The following is a 23,766-nucleotide window of genomic DNA, read 5'->3' as shown; positions in this document are numbered from 1 at the left end:
TGATACTTGAAGGGTTGACGGTGGATAGGCAATGGCAAACATTTAAAGATCACATGGATGAACTTCAACAATTGTACATCCCTGTCTGAGTAAAAATAAAACGGGGAAGGTGGTTCAACCATGGCTAACAAGGGAAATTATGGATACTGTTAAATCCAAGGAAGAGGCATATAAATTGGCCAGAAATAGCAGCAAGCCTAAGGACTGGGAGAATTTTATAACTCAGCAGAGGAAGACAAAGGGTTTAATTAGGAGGGGGAAAATAGAGTATGAGAGGAAGTTTGCTGGGAACATAAAAACTGACTGCAAAAGCTTCTAAAGATGTGTGAAGAGAAAAAGATTAGTGAAGACAAATGTAGGTCACTTGCAGTCAGATTCAGGTGAATTTACAATGGGGAACAAAGAAATGGCAGACCAGTTGAACAAATACTTTGGTTCTGTATTCACGAAGGAAGACACAAATAACCTTCTGGAAATACTCGGGGACCGAGGGTCTAGTGAGAAGGAGTAAGTGAAGGAAATCCTTATCAGGCGGGAAATTGTGTTAGGGAAATTGATGGGATTGAAGGCCAATAAATCCCCAGGGCCTGATCGTCTGCATCCCAGAGTACTTAAGGAAGTGGCCCTGGAAATAGTGGATGCATTGGTGATCATTTTCCAACAGTCGATCGACTCTGGATCAGTTCCTATGGACTGGAGGGTAGCTAATGTAACACCACTTTTTAAAAAAGGAGGGAGAGAGAAAACAAGTAATTATAGACCGGTTAGCCTGACATCAGTAGTGGGGAAAATGTTGGAATCAATTATTAAAGGTGAAATAGCAGCACATTTGGAAAGCAGTGACAGGATCGGTCCAAGTCAGCATGAATTTATGAAAGGGAAATCATGCTTGAGAAATCTTCTAGAATTTTTTGAGGATGTAACTGGTAGAGTGGACAAGAGAGAACCAGTGGATGTGGTGCATTTGGACTTTCAAAAGGCTTTTGACAAGGTCCCACACAAGAGATTGGTGTGCAAAATTAAAGCACATGGTATTGGGGGTAATGTACTGACGTGGATAAAGAATTGGTTGGCAGACAGGAAGCAGAGAGTCGGGTTAAACAGATCCTTTTCAGAATGGCAGGCAGTGACTAGTGGGGTGTCGCAAGGCTCAGTGCTGGGACCCCAGCTATTTACGATACACATTAATGATTTAGATGAAGGAATTGAGTATAATATCTCCAAGTTTGCAGATGACACTAAACTGGGTGGCGGTGTGAGCTGTGAGGAGGACGCTAAGAGGCTGCAGGGTGACTTGGACAGGTTAGGTGAGTGGGCAAATGCATGGCAGATGCAGTATAATGTGACTAAATGTAAGGTTATCCACTTTGGTGGAAAAACACGAAGGCAGAATATTATCTGAATGGTGGCAGATTAGGAAAAGGGGAGGTGCAGCGAGACCTGGGTGTCATGTTACATCAGTCATTGAAAGTTGGTATGCAGGTATAGCAGGCGGTGAATGGTATGTTGGCCTTCATAGCTGGGGGTTTGAGTATAGGAGCAGGGAGGTCTTACTGCAGTTGTACAGAGCCTTAGCGAGGTCTCACCTGGAATATTGTGTTCATTTTTGGTCTCCTAATCTGAGGAAGGACGTTCTTGCTATTGAGGGAGTGCAGCGAAGGTTCACCAGACTGATGCCTGGGATGGCAGGATTGACATATGAGGAGAGACTGGATCGACTTGGCCTGTATTCACTGGAGTTTTGAAGGATGAGAGGGGATCTCATAGAAACATAAAATTCTGACGGGACTGGACAGGTTAGATGCAGGAAGAATGTTCCCAATGTTAGGAGAGTCCAGAACCAGGGGTCACAATCTAAGGATAAGGGGTAAGCCATTTAGGACTGAGATGAGGAGAAACTTCTTCACTCAGAGTTGTTAACCTGTGAAATTCACTACCGCAGAGAGTTGTTGATGCCAGTTCATTAGATATATTCAAGAGGGAGTTAGATGTGGCCCTTACGGCTAAAGGGATCAAGGGGTATGGAGAGAAAGCAGGAAAGTGGTACTGAGGTGAATGATCATCCATAATCTTATTGAATGGTGGCACAGGCTTGAAGGGCCGAATGGCCTACTGCTGCACCTATTTTCCATTTCTATGTGAGACACTCGCTCTTCTCAATCTTCTTCGCTGCAATGCTTCATCTCACCTAACAAAGCTCCCCCCTGGAGTGAAGTTAATCTACAGGGCAAGCGAGAAATCATTCAACCTCTGACGCCACCAGTCCAGACCCAAGGTTGTTCCAACATCTGTCATTGAATTACAATATGCAGATGACGCTTGCGTTTGTGCACACTGAGTCCGAACTTCAAACCATCGTTGACATCTTCACTGAAGCGTACGAGTCTGGGCCTCACATTAAACATCCGTAAGACAAAGGTTCTCCACCAACCTACCCCCGCCACACAGTACTGCTCTTCAATTATCAAGATCAATGACGAGATCTTGGACAATGTGGACCACTTCCCATACCTTGGAAGCCTATCATCAGCAATGACAGACATCGATGATGAAGTAGCAGTGATACCCATTTTCCTATATGCTCCAGAGACGCAAAATCCTGCAAATTCATTGGCAAGATAGGCGTACCAACATCAGAGTTCTGTCTCAGGCGAACATCCCCAGCATCGAGGCATTGGCCACCCTCCATCAGTTCCGGTGGATGGGCCACATTGCCAGATATTAGACTCCCAAAACAAGCACTCTACTCCGAGCTACGTCACGGCAGGAGAGTCCCAGGAGGGCGCAGAAAACACTTCAAGGACACCCTCAAAGCCTCCTTGAAAAAATATAACATCCCACCGACTCTTGGGAATCCCTGGCCCAAGACCACTCAAAGTGGAGAAACATCGAGAAGGCATCAAACACTTACGAGTCTCTTCGCCGGAAGCCAAGTACAAACAATGGAAGGAACGTATGACAAATCAAGCACCCCACCCACCTGATCCTCCAACCAGCGTCTGCCCCACCTGTGACAGAGACTGTAGATCCCGCATTGATCTCATCAGTCACCTTAGAACTCATTTTAGTGTGGAAACAGGTCATCCTCAACTCCGGGGGACTGCCTAAGAAGAGAAGACACTAGGCATGAGTGGCCTACAGCCAGGGAATGAGGAAAGGGTAGCATGGGTCGCACAGGAGTCTGCTGCACAGGACTCGGCTGAGGACTTCGATCTTCGATGGGGCGGCCTACAGAAGAAGGTTGGTGGGTATGCAGAATGAAATGCTTGCTGCATTGGCAGGCCTGCCAGAAAGCTCGAGTGCAATGTCAAGGAGCATGGAAGAGTCTGGCAGCAACCTTGTACAGGGCTTTGCACAGAGCTTGGAGCCCATCTTTCCAGCATGGAAGTGATGGTCAACTCCATTAGCGCACTTGTGGCTCCAACCATGATGCAGCGTCTGATAATCAATGTCTCAGCTTCCATTGCAGCACAAGCAGAAGCCACCCAACATCTGGTGCTGCAGTGGAAGCTCAAGACTGCTCTCATGCCCATTTTTCAACCTGCCCAATAAATGTAATATATTCAGTCTGAATTAAGCCAGTAAACTCTAGAAATTGGTTTGCAAATTTGCAGCGACTGCCACATCAAAACTGATACGCAAGAGGACCAAGCAGAAGTACTTCTTGAAAAAAATGTGGATCATAAGTGTAGGGAATGGAACTGAATTAGCACAGGAAAACTTAGAGGCATGGAAGTAATACCAACACATGACTTTCAAATTTCACAGAATGTGGCAAAGCAATTAAACAGCTGATGTATTCTATAATTCTAAACATATCTTAACATCCAAGTACACCATGGCTATACTGAGACTTTACAATGCACTCGACAGTCCACGCTGATCTGCAGTGTTAAGTAAAAGCACCCACATCCTAATGACAGCTTAAAAGCAATTTGAAGCTGGTGTAACACAGGCTGATTTGAATCCCTTTGCCGTTTTTCATTACTTATATGGAGACTGTGAGACACGAGGCAAAAGTGAAATGCAAATGCTATCTGATCATCACTTGCTCAATAAAATTTAGGCTGAATATTAAATGATATATTTACCAAAACTGCTCTCCTTCCTACCCCACTGAGGGCTCACCTGCGGTCTCTCTCCATTCGGTTGTGTCTCTCTCTTCGCTGGCAGTTCAGTTCCTGTTGGTTGCCATGTGTCGGGCCAGGGGGTGTTGGATGTGTTGGTTGCCACTGCCCACCTTGGGCAACATTTGCATTTTGATTCTCGGTCATGTTGGTGAGGTCACTAAGAACTTTGTGTTCTGTTTCTACGTTCGCTTGCCGTGAACGACTGCGACAGCGTTTGTTTGCTACTTGCTTGCGTAGAGTTTCATCTGTGCAGAAAAAACGAAGAAGCATTTTCCTTTTTTCATACATACACACTGTTCCTCTTCAAATACCAATCACCAGTAAACTGGCAATGATTTAAATATAATGGAAATTACACTTTTCTGATGTTTAATCCCATGAAATTAAAGTAAAACTGTTGTGTACCTATACCCAGGGAGAAAACGTTGCAGGGTTTCCCCATTATTCTCAGTTTATAAGGTGGCTCAAATTGAAAAATGTGGGCACTGACGACAGAACCGCCACTTGTTCATTTTTGGTGAAAGCAATGTCCCCCGTCCACATACAAATACATTCTTTAGCCTAGATTTTCTGAGCAGGATTGCCTGCTTTGTCAATGCAAATTCTGATTGGAAAAGCAGATGGAATTCCACAACTTCCTGGGGATGGTATTAGATACAAGAAAATGTCATGGATTTGGCACAGTAATATTCAGCCATTCCTTAGCTATTAACTGACCCGTTGCACAACTATTTTAAAACAAAAATTGTCACCAGCATCATTACTGGCACCAATGGGATGAAGCATGGCAGGGTGATAATTAGCCAGTGCATTCGGACTGGTTTCATCCATCAAGTTACCACCACCCATATCTGCAGGTCTCATCATACCTACTTGGCAATGCCTTCACAGAATGCAGGTCATTGGAAAGCCGGATTTGAAGTTCTCCCATTGCTGCACGGACACATGTAGCATTGAGCTGGTACATCCAGTGACAGCCATGGTCAAATGTGGCCTACAACTTGACATGTCATCAGATTATTCAATCTTGGAGGATATCAGCCAAAGCAGATCAGATCATCATCCAATGCCAAGACACGCATACCTTCCATCAACAGGAATCTGATTCTTCCTCTCGCCACCCCTAGAGCCAAATGTAGAGCTGCTCGAGCTGAGATGAGCTAACTCAGTATATAGGGCCCAAGTTTCCACACGATAAAAAACGGGCACCCCTCTGAGCTGGGCGCCCGTTTTTCGCACCTAAAACGGCGCCGGAAAAAAGCGCGCGATTCTGGAGAGCCCTGCAGCTCTTGTCTGTTTGGCGCGGCGCCCAGGGGGGCGGAGCCTACACTCGCGCCGATTTTGTAAGTGGGAGGGGGCGGGTACCATTTAAATTAGTTTTTTCCTGCCGGCAACGCTGCGCGTGCACGTTTGAGCGTTCGCGCACGCGCAGTGTGAAGGAAACATTGGCACTCGGCCATTTTTGTAATTCTTTGTAGCTGTTTAATTTTTGAACATTTTTTAATAAAAGCACATTGCCATCAGCACATCAGCACTGAGAAGGCTGCAGGAAGCCTCAAAGTTGAGGCAGCCGTTTTCCCTCCCCTCCCGCCCGCCATCGGGAACAAACGGCTGCCTCCTCCCCCCCCCCCCCCGCGGGAACGAACGGCTTTCTCCTCTCCTCCCCCCCCCCCCCCCCGCAGGAACGAACGGCTTTCTCCCCCCCCCCCCCCCCACCGCGGGAACGAACGGCTTTCTCCTCTCCTCCCCCCCCCCCCCGCAGGAACGAACGGCTTTCTCCCCCCCCCCCCCCCCCACCGCGGGAACGAACGGCTTTCTCCTCTCCTCCCCCCCCCCCCCCGCAGGAACGAACGGCTTTCTCCCCCCCCCCCCCTGCAGGAACGAACGGCTTTCTCCCCCCCCCCCCCCACCGCGGGAACGAACGGCTTCTCCCCCCCCCCCCCGCAGGAACGAACGGCTTTCTCCCCCCCCCCCCCCCGCAGGAACGAACGGCTTTCTCCCCCCCCCCCCCCCCCCCCCCCGCAGGAACGAACGGCTTTCTCCCCCCCCCCCCCCCCCCCGCAGGAACGAACGGCTTTCTCCCCCCCCCCCCCCCCGCAGGAACGAACGGCTTTCTCCCCCCCCCCCCCCCCCCCCCGCAGGAACGAACGGCTTTCTCCCCCCCCCCCCCCCCCGCAGGAACGAACGGCTTTCTCCCCCCCCCCCCCCCCCCGCAGGAACAGAACGGCTTTCTCCCCCCCCCCCCCGCAGGAACGAACGGCTTTCTCCCCCCCCCCCCCCCCCCCCGCAGGAACGAACGGCTTTCTCCCCCCCCCCCCCCCCCCCCGCAGGAACGAACGGCTTTCTCCCCCCCCCCCCCCCCCGCAGGAACGAACGGCTTTCTCCCCCCCCCCCCCCGCAGGAACGAACGGCTTTCTCCCCCCCCCCCCCCCGCAGGAACGAACGGCCTTTCTCCCCCCCCCCCGCAGGAACGAACGGCTTTCTCCCCCCCCCCCCCCCGCAGGAACGAACGGCTTTCTCCCCCCCCCCCCCCCCCCCCCCGCAGGAACGAACGGCTTTCCTCCCCCCCCCCCCCCGCAGGAACGAACGGCTTTCTCCCCCCCCCCCCCCCCCCCGCAGGAACGAACGGCTTTCTCCCCCCCCCCCCCCCCCCCGCAGGAACGAACGGCTTTCTCCCCCCCCCCCCGCAGGAACGAACGGCTCTCCCCCCCCCCCCGCAGGACGAACGGCTTTCTCCCCCCCCCCCCCCCCCCGCAGGAACGAACGGCTTTCTCCCCCCCCCCCCCGCAGGAACGAACGGCTTTCTCCCCCCCCCCCCCCCCCCCCGCAGGAACGAACGGCTTTCTCCCCCCCCCCCCCCCCCCGCAGGAACGAACGGCTTTCTCCCCCCCCCCCCGCAGGAACGAACGGCTTTCTCCCCCCCCCCCCCCGCAGGAAACGAACGGCTTTCTCCCCCCCCCCCCCCCCCGCAGGAACGAACGGCTTTCTCCTCCCCCCCCCCCCCCCCCCCCCCGCAGGAACGAACGGCTTTCTCCCCCCCCCCCCCCCCCCCCCCCCGCAGGAACGAACGGCTTTCTCCCCCCCCCCCCCCCCCCCCCCGCAGGAACGAACGGCTTTCTCCCCCCCCCCCCCGCAGGAACGAACGGCTTTCTCCCCCCCCCCCCCCCCCCCCGCAGGAACGAACGGCTTTCTCCCCCCCCCCCCCCCCCCCCGCAGGAACGAACGGCTTTCTCCCCCCCCCCCCCCCCCCCCGCAGGAACGAACGGCTTTTCCCCCCCCCCCCCCCCCCCCCCCCGCAGGAACGAACGGCTTTCTCCCCCCCCCCCCCCCCCCCCCCGCAGGAACGAACGGCTTTCTCCCCCCCCCCCCCGCAGGAACGAACGGCTTTCTCTCCCCCCCCCCCCCCCCCCCCCCGCAGGAACGAACGGCTTTCTCCCCCCCCCCCCCCCCCCCCCCCCGCAGGAACGAACGGCTTTCTCCCCCCCCCCCCCCCCCCCCCCCCGCAGAACGAACGGCTTTCTCCCCCCCCCCCCGCAGGAACGAACGGCTTTCTCCCCCCCCCCCCCCCCGCGGGAACGAACGGCTTTCTCTCCCCCCCCCCCCCCCCCCGCAGGAACGAACGGCTTTCTCCCCCCCCCCCCGCGGGAACGAACGGCTTTCTCCCCCCCCCCCCCGCGGGAACGAACGGCTTTCTCCCCCCCCCCCCCCCCCCCCCCCCGCAGGAACGAACGGCTTTCTCCCCCCCCCCCCCGCAGGAACGAACGGCTTTCTCCCCCCCCCCCCCCCCCCCCACCGCAGGAACGAACGGGCTTTTCTCCCCCCCCCCCCCCCCCCCCCACCGCGGGAACGAACGGCTTTCTCCTCTCCTCCCCCCCCCCCCCCCCGCGGGAACGAACGGCTTTCTCCCCCCCCCCCCCCGCAGGAACGAACAGCTTTCTCCTCCCCCCCCCCCCCCCCCGCAGGAACGAACGGCTTTCTCCCCCCCCCCCCCCCCCCCCCCCCCGCGGGAACGAACGGCTTTCTCCTCCCCCCCCCCCGCGGGAACGAACAGCTTTCTCCCCCCCCCACCCCCCGCGGGAACGAACGGCTTTCTCCTCCTCCCCCCCCCCCCCCCCGCGGGAACGAACGGCTTTCTCCCCCCCCCCCCCCGCAGGAACGAACAGCTTTCTCCTCCCCCCCCCCCCCCCCCCCCCGCAGGAACGAACGGCTTTCTCCCCCCCCCCCCCCCCCCCCCCCGCGGGAACGAACAGCTTTCTCCTCCCCCCCGCAGGAACGAACGGCTTTCTCCTCCCACCCCCCCCCCCCCACCCCCCACCCCCCACCCCACCTCGCGCGGGAACGAACAGCTTTCTCCTCCCCCCCCCGCAGGAACGAACGGCTTTCTCCTCCCACCCCCCCCCCCCCCACCCCCCACCCCCCACCTCCCACCTCGCGCGGGAACGAACGCCTGCAGCATTCTCCCTGGCTGAAGCACTTTCACACAGGTAGGAAGATGGTTTATTTAATCTTTTCTTTGCTTATAAATGTTTCAGGTTGGATGTATAATATTTGTATAAGTATAAATAAGGATTTATTATAGAATTTAATGACTTCCCTTCCCCCCCCCTCCCCTCCCCCCCCCCCCCATCTCGTTCTGGACGCCTAATTTGTAACCTGCGCCTGATTTTTTAACGTGTAGACAAGGTTTTTCAGTTCTACAAAAATCTTCACTTGCTCCATTCTAAGTTAGTTTGGAGTACATTTTCACTGTGGAAACTTTGAAATCAGGTGTCAGTGGCCGGACACGCCCCCTTTTGAAGAAAAAATTCTGTTCCAAAGTGGAACTGTTCTACCTGACTAGAACTGCAGAAAAAAAAGTGGAAAATTGCGATTTCTAAGATAGTCCGTTCTCCACCAGTTGCTCCTAAAAATCAGGCGCAAATCATGTGGAAACTTGGGTCCATAGAGTGGGGATTCTTTTTCCATATGACCCAGCTTCATAGAGCAGTACAATTACCAGCTGAGCCAGCAGGGAACTTTGCAGAAAAGTTGTTTTTCCTCAACATTTACCACCAATAAAATGAAAATGTTGCCAGTCAAATTAGGAAATTTCTCGTGGATATCATTCACGCCTGCCACCTGGAAGGTTATTTTGGAAATCTCAATTTAATGATATCTATATCTGCTAAATGTCAGTAAAATAGTATCTTTACCTTCTACTTTAATCCAGACTTGTTCAGGTATAGGTTTGTTTCTGTTGCAGTTACTCAGTGCCTGTCTGGCTGATTGGAGTTCCTGCTGGAAACATAAAGAGAATGCTCTTGGCAGGGCAAGCTCCTGAGGGCTGGCAGACTCTGGCACATGTGCCTGATTTCCTGTACCCTATTAAAGACAATTTAAGTAACCAGTTAAGTGCCTACACATTAAACCAATAGGAAGTAATGCATTACCAACTAATACAGTGCTTGAGCACTACTAGAGATTATTGTGCACCATAACACATAGTTCGAGAGTATATGAAGATTATAACACTAGTGTTTATAAGCCTTTTAATTTTTAAATGTCTGAATTTTAAGATTACATACAACATTACAAAATAAACATTGATAGCAACTACTTTATAACATATTGGTAACTGTCTAACATTCCCCATGGTCAATTGATGGATATGATTTTTTTTTAACAAAATGGTGATAAAGTTTGGAGAATTCAGATACATGCTGCGCATAGTCACCAAGAGGCATGGTGATAGTTAACATGGTCAAATTGAAAGGGAACTGTTGACATAGCAATTTACAATAGTAAATGTTGACACAAAAGCATGTCCAAAATCAAGACGTGGAAATCTGATCAGAAAGTACCTGAAAGAGAAAGACAGGCTAATATTTCAGGTGAAACTCTCCATCGGGATAGCTCATTGTTGTGATTTATACTTTTCAACCTATTACTGATAGTTATTCTGGTGCAAGGTTATTCTTTCATCACCTGACATAAAGAGCAATACATCATTTATAAGAAAAATAAATGCAATGGCTTAATACTCATGTTAATCATCTGTGTTATTTTCACTTAAATCAAACTGATTAATGCAATGGGGGAGCGGGAGTCAATGTTCAAACCAGATTACATCGAGCCATGTTTATTCAGTGGCTTTTGTGTTAAATGTTTCTGTTCTCATCATTCTCTCCCATTGAGTTGTTTTGCTTCCTATGCAAGTTAAATAACATAGGTGCACAGGCAACCTTGGTTTTCAGAACTGAGTCATGTTTCAAGATGTTTACCTATTTGGCCTGGAAAGGATTTTAGGATTTGATTCGAATCTTTAACTAGAGTACCAGATGAAGTAAGTATCAGAATTGTGTAGTTTCATAACAACAGATCAGTTTGAGGCAATTATTAGTATATTTCAGAGAGGTTTGCACCTGTAAGTTTGGATTGGTGCTAGCAGGGGTCTTCACTAAATAGATAATGAAGCAGTTGCCGTAGCTCTCGCACACAGGGAGGAGGAGGGTGGAGGTTTAATGATTCAAAGTGGTAGCCTTGATTGACAGCTCACTGAGCCAATTCCCCGAGAGTGGAGGGAGAGCTTTTGTCTTCTTCGCTCTGAGGATAAAGGCAGTCTGGGGAATTCTTAACCAGTCAATGATACATGGAGCTCTTGTTTTTTTTTTAAGGGTAGTGTCAGTCAGTTCCCAAGATTTCTGACTTGTAAAATGAGTTACGCTTGCTTCAAAGGGCTACGTTTGCGTAACTGATTTCTTATGTTATGAGGAGCAGCAAGAAATTGATTGACTTTCACTGAAAACTGTATTCGGTTTTTAATATATGAATCAACAATTCAATGGTTCACAATTGACTTTCTCTCACTAAAGTGCTTTTCAGTCCCTGTTCCAAAAGATACATGAAACATCACAGTACACACAACAAGGAGTCTTACAGTTATGGCCCCTAAGTCTTGCTATTATCAATTAGATATTAAGTAGTAAAAGATTACCCCAGATCGTATGGGATGCAAGGTCTGCTTACGGAAGTGACCGGAAATGTGAACTCAAAAAAAAAAATAGATGCTATCCCAAGGAAGGAGAAGTGATCAAAAGCTTAGTCAAAGTAGTGGGTTTTAAAGAGGGTCTTAAAGCAGAATAAAGGGTAGAGAGAGGCAGAGGTTTGAGAGAGTGAATTCCAGAATGTGGGGCTGAGGTGGCTAAACGCACAACCACCAATGGTGGAGAAGGAAAAGTGGGATGGGGGAAATGTACAATAGGCCAGTCAGAGGAATTGAGAGTTCGGGGTGAGAGTTAGGGCTGGAGAGGTTTCAGAGATAAGGAGGGGCAAGAAGTAATTTAAAATGGGGATGACAAATTAAAAATTTGAAGTGTCAGGAATGAATGTAGGCGAGCAAAGGGGTGATGAGCGGGACTTGGTGTAGGATATGGGAAGCAGTGTTTTGGATGAGCTGAAATTTGCAGAGGATGGAAGGCCAGCCAGGAGAGCAGTCGCAGCTGGAGGTGACTAAAGCATGGATGAGGGTTTCGGTGACAGATGGGGTGAGGTAGGGCCAGAGGCAGGCAATGTTACAGAGATAGAAGTAGACAATCTATGTGATGGAAAGGATTAGGTCGGAAGCTCAGCTCTGGGTTGAGCAGGATGTGAGGTTTCAAACAGTCTGGTTCAGCCTGAGACAGTGGTCGGGAGTGGTTGGCTTACTGGTCTGACCAGTACCACTATATCCAAGAATTTATCTAATTCAAGACTCCAAACATATAACAAGATGATTACTAATATTTTTCAGAACTATGTCATTGTTAATATGTTTAGTTTGTTTTAAATATTTTTTTTAGCTAACCTGAGCAAGAAAGCAAAATGGCAGCCTAAAGCAGTTTCAAAAGAAATGCTACAATAATTTGTAGCAGTTGGCCTTTCCTAATTGATAGCTCTGAAACAAAATTTAAGCCATTTGATTAGTTTGATGTACATGGGCTGCTGATTCATGATTGGTAATGGTAGGCGTTCCTATTGGTCAGATATTTGATGAGATCGGTACAGCTAACTACACCGAGTGGTTATTTAAACCCATCAGCAAAGTGCGGTGACTTTCCGTGCTATGCTATCTACTCCCCTGAATTCAAAATAGTTTACTTAATTCAGTTTTTTAGCACTACAAATTCACTCTTTGCTGTGATATTTACATTACGTATTGCAAATGATTAGATAGTTCAATCTTTTGGAGGCCAAAAATTTACATTGAATTATCAGAAGTAGATCGTTGGGTCCTGAAGTTCCGCAGAGGTTCCTCCTACAGTAACCCTGGGGAGCTCAGGTTATTTCCAGGTCCCCACTGTTTTGCTGGGAGTTCTGCCACAGATCAGGCAGGAGACGAGGAGAACACCTGCCAAATTTCAGGGCTCATATGTGTGACTCTGCATGTCATACACAAAAATCATGATCAGGGTACTAATAGTAGGGGATTTTAACTATCCAAATATTGATTGGGACAAATTTAGTGTGAAGGGTATAGAGGGTGCGGAATTCTTAAAATACATTCAAGAGAACTTTTTTAGTCAGTATGCAGCAAGCCCAACACGAGAGGGGTCGGTCTTGGATTTAGTTTTGGGGAGTGAAGTTGGGCAGGTTGAAGGGGTATTAGTGGGAGAGCATTTGGGTGCCAGTGACCATAATTCAGTCAGATTCAAGTTGGTTGTGGAGAAGGACAAGGATAGGCCTGGAATAAAAGTCCCGAATTGGGGAAAAGCTAATTTTGCTAAGTTAAGGAGTGATTTGGCCACAGTGGACTGGAAACAGCTACATGTGGGTAAATCAGTGTCGGAACAGTGGGAGGCATTCAAGGAGGAGATCTAGAAGGCTCAGGCCAAACATGTGCCCTTAAAGAAAAAGGCTGGGAAAAATAATTCTAGAGCCCCCTGGATGTCTAGGGACTTACAGGGGAGGATTAAGGAAAAAAAAGGGATGCTTATGTCATATACCAACGGCTAAATACTATAGAATCTTTAGAGGAATATAGAAAATTAAGAGGCAAAATTAAAAAGGATATTAGGAATGCTAAGAGAGAGCACGAGAAATTCTTGGCCAGTAAAATTAAGGAAAACCCTAAGATGTTCTATAAATATATTAAGAGTAAGAGGGTAACTAAAGAAAGGGTAGGGCCTATTAATGACCACGAGGGTAATCTTTGTGTGGAGGCAGAAGATGTTGGTAAGGTTCTTAATGAATACTTTGCATCTATTTTCATAAAGGAAAGGGGCAATGCAGATACTGCTATCAAGGGGGTGTGTGATATTCTGGATAAAATAAATATAATGAGAGGAGAAATATTAAGGGGTTTAGCAGCGTTGAAAGTAGATAAGTCCCCAGGCCCGGATGAAATACACGCCAGGCTGTTGAGCGAAGTAAAAGAGAAAATAGCAGAGGCCTTGGCCATCATTTTCCAGTCCTCTTTGGGTCTGGGCATGGTGCTGGAGTATTAGAGGACTGCTAATGTAGTACCCTTGTTTAAGAAGGGAGAAAGGGATAGGCTGAGTAATTACAGACCTGTCAGCCTAACTTCAGTGGTAGGAAAATTATTGGAAAAAATCCCAAAAGTTAGGATAAATCTACATTTGGAAAGGCAAGGATTAATTAGGGACAGTCAGCACAGATTTGTTAAGGGAAGATAGTGTTTGACTAAATTGATTTAATTTTTTGAGGAGGTAACCAAGGGGGTTGAGGGTAGTGCGTACGATATAGTATATATAGACTTTAGCAGGTCTTTTGATAAGGTCCCACATGGTAGACTGATGGAGGTTAAAGCCCATGGGATTCAGGGCAAAGTGGCAAGTTGGATCCAAAATTGGCTTGGAGGTAGGAAGCAAAGGGTAATGATTGATGGATGTTTTTGTGACTGGAAGGATGTTTCCAGTGGGGTTACATAAGAAATAGGAGCAGGAATAGGCCATATGGCCCTCGAGCCTGCTCCGCCATTCAATAAGATCATGGCTGATCTGATCATGGACTCAGCTCCACTTCCCCATAACCCCTTAATGTTCAAGAAACTGTCTATTTCTGTCTTAAATTTATTCAATGTCCCGGCTTCCACAGCTCTCTGAGGCAGCGAATTCCACAGATTCACAACCCTCAGAAGAAATTTCTCCTCATCTCAGTTCTAAATGGGCGGCCCCTTATTCTAAGATTATGCCCCCTAGTTCTAGTCTCCCGCATCAGTGGAAACATCCTCTCTGCATCCACCTTGTCAAGCCCCCTCATAATCTTATACATTTCGATAAGATCACCTCTCATTCTTCTGAATTCCAATGAGTAGAGGCCCAACCTATTCAACCTTTCCTCACAAGTCAACCCCCTCATCCCCAGAATCAACCGAGTGAACCTTCTCTGAACTGCCTCGAAAGCAAGCATATAATTTCTTAAATATGGAAACCAAAACTGCACGCAGTGTTCCAGGCGTGGCCTCACCAATACCCTCTACAGCTGCAGCAAGATTTCCCTGCTTTTATACTCCATCCCCTTTGCAATAAAGGCCAAGATTCCAATGGCCTTCCTGATCACTTGCTATACCTGCATACTATCCTTCTCTGTTTCATGCACAAGTACCCCCAGGTCCCTCTGTACTGCAGCACTCTGCAATCTTTCTCCATTTAAATAATAACTTGCTCTTTGATTTTTGTTCTGCCAAAGTGCATGACGTCACACTTTCCAACATTATACTCCATCTATCAAATTTTTGTCTACTCACTTAGCCTGTCTATGTCCTTTTGCAGCTTTTTAATGTCCTCCTCACACATTGCTTTTCCTCCCATCTTTGTATCGTGAGCAAACTTGGTTACGTTACACTATGTCCCTTCTTCCAAGTCGTTAATATAGATTGTAAAGAGTTGGGGCCCTGCGCACCCCACTCATTACTGATTGCCAACCAGAGAATGAACCATTTATCCCAACTCTCGGTTTTCTGTTTGTTAGCCAATCTTCTATCCATGCTAATATATTACCCCCAACCCCGTGAACTTTTATCTTGTGCAGTAACCTTTTGTGTGGCACCTTGTCCAATGCCTTCTGGAAGTCCAAATACACCACATCCACTGGTTCCCCTTTATCCACCCTGTTCGTTACATCCTCAAAGAATTCCAGCAAATTTGTCAAACATGACTTCCCCTTCATAAATCCATGCTGACTCTGCCTGACTGAATTTTGCTTTTCCAAATGTCCTGTTACTGCTTTTTAATAATGGACTCCAACATTTTCCCAACCACAGATGTTAGGCTAATTGGTCTATCGTTTCCTGATTTTTGTCTGCCTCCTTTTTTGAATAGGGGCATTAAATTTGCAGTTTTCCAATCTGCTGGGACCTCCCCAGAATCCAGAGAATTTTGGTAAATTACAACCAATGCATCCACAATCCCAGCCGCGACTTCTCTTAAGACCCGAGGATGCAAGCCATCAGGTCCAGAGGATTTATCTGCCTTTAGTCCCATTATCTTACTGAGTACTATCTCCTTAGTGATTGTGATTGTGTTAAGTTCCTCTTCCCCCCATAGCCCCTTGACTATTCACTGTTGGGATATTGTTAGTGTCCTCTACCGTAAAGACTGACACAAAATATTTGTTCAGAGTTTCTGTCATCTCCATGTTCCCCATTACTAATTCCCCGGTCTTGTCCTCTTAAGGGACCAACATTTACTTTAGCCACTCTTTTCCTTTTTATATACCTATAGAAACTCTTGCTATCTATTTTTACATTTCGTGCTAGTTTACTTTCATAGCCTATCTTCATTTTCTTAATCATTTTTTTAGTCATTCTGTGCTGGCTTTTAAAAGCTTCCCAATCTTCTGTCCACCCACTATTTTGGGCCACTTTGTATGCCCTTGTTTTTAATTGGATACCTTACACGGCTGCTGTGTTCTCTCCCACACAACCTGTCTCCAGCGACAGGCTGGGGCAGATTTTCCCACAACCGATGAGCCAGTGTGTAATTGCTCTGCGGAAAGAGGGGAGTGTGTGTGAGTTGTCTGCCAGTTAAAAGACCTGCATGCTATAAGTGTGCGAGCAATCCTCCAACACCTACAGCTGGAATACTGAAGTCGTGGACTGTTCTTGTATTTCTATTGGTCGGTGACGTGTTTGTTCTGTTACCCTCCGAAGTTGCCTAAATCCATCTCTTGTGCTGCAAAAATCTGTCCGTTGTGCCCCGCAGGGGACGAAATCCGCACTGTGACTCCAGGAGGAGCTCCTCGGCCACGGGAAGAAGTCGGTTGAGGAGGACTCTAACGACGACTTTCCCAGTGGCTGATAGCAGGGACTATAGCCCCTTGACTATCCACTGTTGGAATATTATTAAGTGTCCTCTACCATAAAAACTGATACAAAATACTTGTTTACAGTTTCTGCCATCTCCATGTTCCCCATTACTAATTCCCTGGTCTTGTCCTCTAAGGGACCAACATTTACTTTAGGTATATAAAAAGAAAAAGAATGGATATAGAAACTCTTGCTATCTGTTTTTATATTTTGTACTAGTTTACTTTCATAGTCTATCTTCCCTTTCGAAATCATTTCTTTAGTCATTTTTTGCTGGCTTTTAAAAGCTTCCCAATCTTCTGTCCTCCCACTAGTTTTGGCCACATTGTATGCCCTTGTTTTTAAAATCGGATATCATCCTTTATTTCTTTAGTTAGCCACAGATGGTTTTCTTTTCTCTTGCATCCTTTCCTCCTTACTGAAATATATTTTTCTTGAGAGTTGTGAAATATCTCTAAACGTACACCACTGTTGATCAACCGTCCTACACTTAGTCATGTATTCAACTATCATTGTAACCCATGTATAAGCTGACCTAAGTTGTACACCTTGAGAACACTGACCACTAGGTGGTGAATGTGTGGGAGACACTCCTAACCTGGACTTTCAGGTATAAAAGGGGAAGTTCCACCCACCTTCATCACTTGAGGTGTTGGTAATAAAGGTAACTTGTCACAGAGTGACCTCTCAAGTATGGGCCTCGTGTGCATTTATACTGTATAGTAAGGACATATCATTGGCGACGAGAAACTGCGATTTAAACCACGCAAGCATGGCCACTAGCAGCACAGAAGAGAGGTACTGTGTTGGTGATGATTGGGACGACTTTATTGAGACACTACAGCAAAGTTTTGTTACTAAGGAACGGTTGGGACAGGATTCGGCCTACAAACACAGGGCTCATCTCCTGACGGTTTGTGGATCCAGAACTTACTCCCTGATGAAGGACCTCCTAGCGCCAGAGAAGCCGGCGGACAAGACGTTCGAAGAGCTCAGTAAGTTGATCGGGGAACACCTTAAACCGGCGAGCAGCATGCACATGGCGAGACACCGGTTTTACACGCACCGGCGGCGAGAAGGGCAAAGCGTTCCAGACTTCGTGGCAGATCTCCGGCGACTGGCGAGCCTATGTAAGTTCCCAGATGCATGCAGAGCGGAGATGCTGCAAGACGTTTTTTATTGAGGGCATCGGGCACGCTGGGGTTTTCAGGAAACTGATTGAGACCAAAGACTTGACCTTGGAAGCGGCAGCTCTGAGAGCCCAGACATTTACCTCAGCGGAGGAAGAGACCAGAATGATGTGACAAAAATCTTGGCTCAAATGCGGTAAACGACTCGGGAGTCAACATTGTTAACTCGGCACACAGTTCTCTAGGCAGACAAGGGCAATCGGACATGCCCCAGCATGTAGTCGAACCCAAAGGGGGAATTCGACAGAGACAATGGCTAGCTGAACAGCGATTCATGCCATCGCAATGGACAATGCGGCCAGTAATGGGGCCATCAACACCTGTTTAATGGTGCGCTTAAGGACAGTCGCAGACAGTCAGAGACAATCGACTGGTAATGCACCTTTTGTTTCCAACAATGGGGCCTCCAGCTCATACTGGTGTGGAAGCAAACACCCAGCCAGAGCTTGCAGGTATCAGCAATATACCTGCAGAAACTGCAACGTCAACGGTTACTTGGGGCGTATGTGCAGGAAGCCTGCAGCCAGGTTGATGTACGAGGAGATCGGGCCCGATGTAAGCCCTACGAGGCCAAATGAATACTGGGGGAAATCGCTGGAAGCTGAAGTTCAGCGAGTTCATGTGGTGCACATATACAGTTCATATACCAGGACGCCACCGATAATAATGAAAGTGCTCCTCAATGGCATCCCAGTATTAATGGAGCTAGACACAGGGGGCCAGCCAGTCCCTGATGAGTATCAAACAATTTGAAAGGTTGTGGAGTGTCCAAGGCCAGGAGGCCAAAATTATTGCCGATTGAAACACAGCTACGGACATATACAAAGGAGATCATTCCGGTGCTAGGCAGCGCCACGGTAGTCGTGACCCACAAAGATTCGGAGAACAGGTTGCCACTCTGGATTGTCCCGGAGGACGGTCCCGCACTACTGGGGAGGAGTTGGCTTGCTGTCATTAACTGGAAATGGGACGATGTCAATGCAATTTCTTCTGTGGAGCGAGTATCATGCTCACAGGTCCTGGACAAATTTGACTCATTATTTCAACCCAGCATCGGCACTTTCACGGGGGCCAAGGTAGTGATTCACATAAACCCGGACGCCAGGCCAGTACACCACAAGGCCAGAGCTGTGCCGTACGTGATGCGGGAAAAGATAGAATGCGAATTGGACCGCCTGCTGAGGGAAGGCATCATCTCGCCAGTTGAATTCAGTGACTGGGCGAGCCCGATCGTGCCGGTGCCCAAGGCGGATGGGTCGGTCAGGATATGTGGCGATTACAAGGCCACCATCAATCGGGTGTCACTCCAAGACAAGTACCTGCTACCGAGAGTGGAGGACCTCTTTGCGACGCTATCCGGTGACAAACTTCTTTCAAAATTGGACCTGACCTCAGCTTACATGACCCAGGACATGACAAGTGAGTCGAAGAAACTGACCACCATCACGATACACAAGGGGTTGTTTGAATATAACAGATGTCCGTTCGGCCGCCGCGATTTTTCAGCGAAATATGGAAAGCCTCAAGTCGATTCCAAGAATGGTGGTTTTTCAAGACAACATCCTCATCACGGGTCGCGATACTGAAGAACACCTTCACAACCTGGAGGAGGTGCTACGCAGACTGGACCGGGTAGGGCTGCAACTGAAAAAGGCGAAGTGCGTCTTCTTAGCTCCAGAGATAGAATTCCTGGGGAGGAGGGTAGCAGCAGACGGGATCAGACCTACTGCGTCCAAAACGGAACCGATCCACCCAGACCCCGTAACACGATGGGGCTCCTGAACTATTTTGGTAACTTTCTTCCCAAATTGAGCACGCTGTTAGAGCCGCGACACGTGCTCCTACGAAAAGGTCGCGATTGGGTCTGAGGGGAACAGCCAGGGAAGAGCTTTTGATAGAGCAGGCAATTTGTTATGCTCAAACAAACTGTTAACATTATATGACCCGTGTAAGAAACTTGTTCTAATGTGCGATGCGTCGTCCTATGGGGTCGGGTGTGTGTTGCAGCATGTGAATGCCAATGGTCAGTTACAGCGGGTAGCTTATGCCTCCAGAAGTCTGTCCCAGGCAGAAAGGGGCTACGGGATGGTAGAAAAGGAAGAGCTAGCATGTGTATATGCAGTAAAAAAAAAATGCACCAGTAGCTGTTTGGCAGGAAATTTGAGCTGGAGACAGATCACAAACCCCTAACGTCCCTTTTGGCTGACAAGGCCATAAATGCGAATGCATCGGCCCACATAGAGGTGGGCACTTACGTTAGCCGCCTATGACTACACAATTCGGCACAGACCGGGCACTGAAAACTGCGCCGGTGCACTCAGCAGGCTCCCATTAACCACCACTGAGGGGGCAACTGAGCATGATGCTGAGATGGTCATGGTAGTTGAAGCTTTCGAAAGCGAAGGCTCACCTGTGACAGCCCGTCAGATTAAAGGCTGGACAAATAAAATCCCGCTACTGTCTTTAGTTAAGAAATGTGTCCTGAATGGGGACTGGGCAGCCACGTACGGAGCATGCCCTGAGGAATTTAAACCGTTTCATAGGCGCAAGGATGAACTCTCGATTCAGGCCGATTGCCTACTGTGGGGAAACCGAGTAGTCATGCCCCAAGTGGGCAGAGAGGTGTTTATCAGAGAACTTCAGAATGAGCACAAGTGCATTGTCATGATGAAGGCAATTGCCAGGTCACACGTTTGGTGGCCAGGGATAGATGCAGACCTGGAACTTTGTGTTCGCAAGTGCAACACGTGTGCTCAGCTGGGTAACGCACCCAGGGAAGCCCCACTTAGCCCCTGGTCCTGGCCCGCCAAGCCATGGTCACGCATCCATGTGGACTACGCAGGTCCTTTCATGGGAAAAATATTTTTGGTTGTAGTAGACGCCTACTCCAAAAGGATTGAGTGTGCCATTTTAAATTCAAGCACATCCTCTACCATGGTAGAAAGTCTACGGGCAATGTTCGCCGCCCATGATCTACCTGATGCCTTGGTCAGCAACAATGGCCCGTGCTTCACAAGCACTGAATTCCAGGACTTCATGGTAGGCATGGAATCAACCATGTCAGAACGGCATCGTTCAAGCCGGCCTCAAACGGCCAGGCGGAACGAGCAGTGCAGATAATCAAACAGGGGATGCTCAGAATCCAAGGGTTTTCCCTACAAAGCCGCTTAATACGCCTCCTGTTGGTCAATAGATCCCGACCACACTCGCTCACAGGGGTTCCACCCGCAGAGCTGTTAATGAAAAGGACGCTCAAAACCAGGTTATCCCTTATACACTCTACTATGAAAGAAATTGTTGAGAGCAGGCGTCAGTCACAATGTGACTACCATGACAGGAATGTGAGGGCGCAATGTATTGATGTCAATTACCCTGTTTTTGTCCTTAATTATGCTGCAGGGCCCAAATGGCTTGCAGGTACTGTGATTGTCAAAGAGGGGAACAGGGTTTTGGCAGTTAAAACTTACCGATGGACAAATCTGCCGCAAACACGTGGATCAAACTAAAAGGAGGTTCAGCAACCCCATAGAAGAAGCAGAGGAAGAACACGATGTAGAGTTTACTCCACCACAGGTGACCGAACACCAGAACCAAGTGGAGGAGAGCCCAGTCACTATGGGCAGTCCAGACAGGCTTGAGGCACCGCAAACAGCAGACACTCAGGCCAGCGTCCAACAACCGGAGCCCCAACTCAGGCGCTCTACAAGGGTGCGCAAACGACCAGAGAGACTTAACCTGTGATCCCAATAAGACTTTGGGGGGGGGAGGAGGTGATGTCATGTATTCAACTATCATTGTAACCCATGTATAAGCTGACCTAAGTTGTACACCTTGAAAACATTGACCACAAGGGGTGAACTTGTGGGAGACACTCCTAACCTGCACTTTCAAGTATTAAAAAGCAGAAGCTCCACCCACCTTCATCACTTGAGGTCTTGGTAATAAAGGTAACTGGTCAGAGTGACCTCCTCTTACGTATGGGCCTCGTGTGCATTTATACTGTATAGTAAGGACATATCACACTTCAATCTGTTTTCCCAGTCCACTTGAACCAACTCTGCCCTCATACCTTAATAGTCTCCTTTAGTTAAGCTTAGTACGCTGATTAGAGATTCAACTTTCTCATCCTCCAACTAAATTTGAAACTCAGTCACTCATTCTAAGAGGATCCTTTACTCGGAGATTGTTTATTAATCCTGTCTCATTACACAGGATCAGATCTAAGATAGCCTACCCCCTGCTTGGTTCCGTTACATACTGTTCAAGGAACCCGTCCCTTATGCACTGTGAATTCTTCCTCAAGGCTACCCTGACCAATTTGATTGTCCAATCAATGTGGAGGTTAAAATCACCCATGATTATTGTTGTTCACTTTTTACAAGCCCCCCACTATTTCCTGGTGTATGCTCCGACCAAGAGTTGCTACTGTTAGGGGGGCCTATATACTATGCCCATCAGTGACTTTTTCCCCTTGTTATTCCTTATCTCCACCCAAACTGTTTCAACATCCTGATCCTTTGAGCATATCATTTCTCACTATTGCAGTGATTCCATCCTTTATTAATAGAGCTACCCCACCTCCTTTTCCTTTCTGTCTGTCCTTCCGGATTGTCAAATAGCCCTGAATATTTAATTACCAGTCCTGGTTACCTTGCAACCACGTCTCTGTAATGGCTATCAGATCATACCCATTTGTCTCAATTTGTTCCGTAGCGCTCAGTACTGGGTCCCTTACTTTTTGTGGTATATATCAACGATTTAGATTTGAATATAGGGAGTATGATTAAGAAGTTTGCAGACTACACTAAAATTGGCTGTGTGGTTGATAATGAAGAGGAAAGTCATGGGCTGCAGGAGGATATCAATCTACTGGTCAGGTGGGCAGAGCAGTGGCAAATGTAATTTAATTTAATTTGGAGAAGTGTGAGGTGATGCACTTTGGGAGGGCTAATAAGGAAAGGGTATACACATTAAGCAGTAGGCCACTTAATAGTGTAGATGAACAAAGGGACCTTGGAGTGCTTGTCCACAGATCCCTGAAAGTAGACCAGGTGGATAAGGTGGTTAAGAAGGCATACGGAATGCTTGCCTTTATTGGCCGAGGCATAGAATATAAGAGCAAGGAGATTATGCTTAAATTGTATTATACTTTGGTTAGGCCACAGCAGGAGTACTGCGTGCAATTCTGGTCGCCGTATTATAGGAAGGACGTGATTGCACTAGAGAGGGTGCAGAGGAGATTTACTAGGATGCTGCCTGGAATGGAGAATCTTAGTTATGTGGACAGACTGGATAGGCTGGGTTTGTTCTCATTGGAACAGAGGAGATTGAAAGGAGACCTCATTGAGGTGTACAAAATATTGAGGGGCCTTGACATAATAGATTATAAGGGCCTATTTCCATTGGTGGAGGGGTCTATTACGAGGGGCCATAGTTTAAAGATGTTGGTGGAAGGTTGAGAGGGGATTTGAAGGGGGGGCTTCTTTATGCAGAGAGTTGTGGGGATCTGGAACTCGCTGCCTGGAAGAGTGGTGGATGCAGAAACCCTAATCACTTTTAAGAGATTATTGGATGGGCACTTAAAGTGCAGTAACCTGCAGGGTTACGGACCTCGAGCTGATAATTAGGATTAGACTGGATGACCTTTTGTTGAACGGCGCAGATATAATGTTAAGTACTGCAGGGAATAGAATACGGCCAAGGTGATCTCCTGGACTAGTTTTGATTGCCTGGATGGGTCGGAGAGGAATTTTCCCAGATTTTTTCTCCCTACATTGGCCTGGGTTTTTAAATCTTTTTTTGCCTCTCCCAGGAGATCACATGGCTCTGGTTGGAGTGTAGTGTAGAATGTTTCAGTCCAAGGGGTCTCGCAGTTGTGTGAGGAGGACTGGTTGGGCTGGGTGCTCTTTGCCTTTCTGTCATTGTTCATAGGTTTATATGTAACCTTTAGGGCTGGAGACCAAGGGCCGTGTGGCTCTTTGTCTGCTGGCGTGGACACGATGGGCCGAAATGGCCTCCTTCTGCTATAGTATTGCACGTGATTTGTTGCTGAATATGGTCTCTTTCTTACCTGTCTCTAATGTCTTTGTGTTGCTGTATTTTCTCTCTGCTGCTTGTCTCTCTCTTTATCTTCTTTCAGCTTCTCTCTCTTCTCTTGATTCTC

At 48.3% G+C, this 23,766-nt stretch overlaps 1 protein-coding gene across 1 annotated transcript in view; it reads right to left on the bottom strand.

Annotated features, from left to right (window-relative positions):
* LOC139277665 (transcription factor-like 5 protein) overlaps positions 1–23,766 on the bottom strand; it is a 43,437-nt gene that overhangs the window by 14,266 nt on the left and 5,405 nt on the right. Inside the window, exons 3-4 of the mRNA XM_070896450.1 lie at positions 9,323–9,491; positions 4,129–4,375 (exon numbers count right to left, since the gene is read on the bottom strand). Coding sequence (XP_070752551.1) covers positions 4,129–4,375; positions 9,323–9,491 — 416 coding nt within the window. The remainder of the gene's footprint in view (positions 1–4,128; positions 4,376–9,322; positions 9,492–23,766) is intronic.

Source organism: Pristiophorus japonicus, chromosome 12, assembly GCF_044704955.1.
Source record: "Pristiophorus japonicus isolate sPriJap1 chromosome 12, sPriJap1.hap1, whole genome shotgun sequence".
Taxonomy (NCBI): domain Eukaryota; kingdom Metazoa; phylum Chordata; class Chondrichthyes; family Pristiophoridae; genus Pristiophorus; species Pristiophorus japonicus.
The sequence above is the reverse complement of the archived record's forward strand: the minus strand, read 5'-3'. Positions and strand labels throughout refer to the sequence as shown.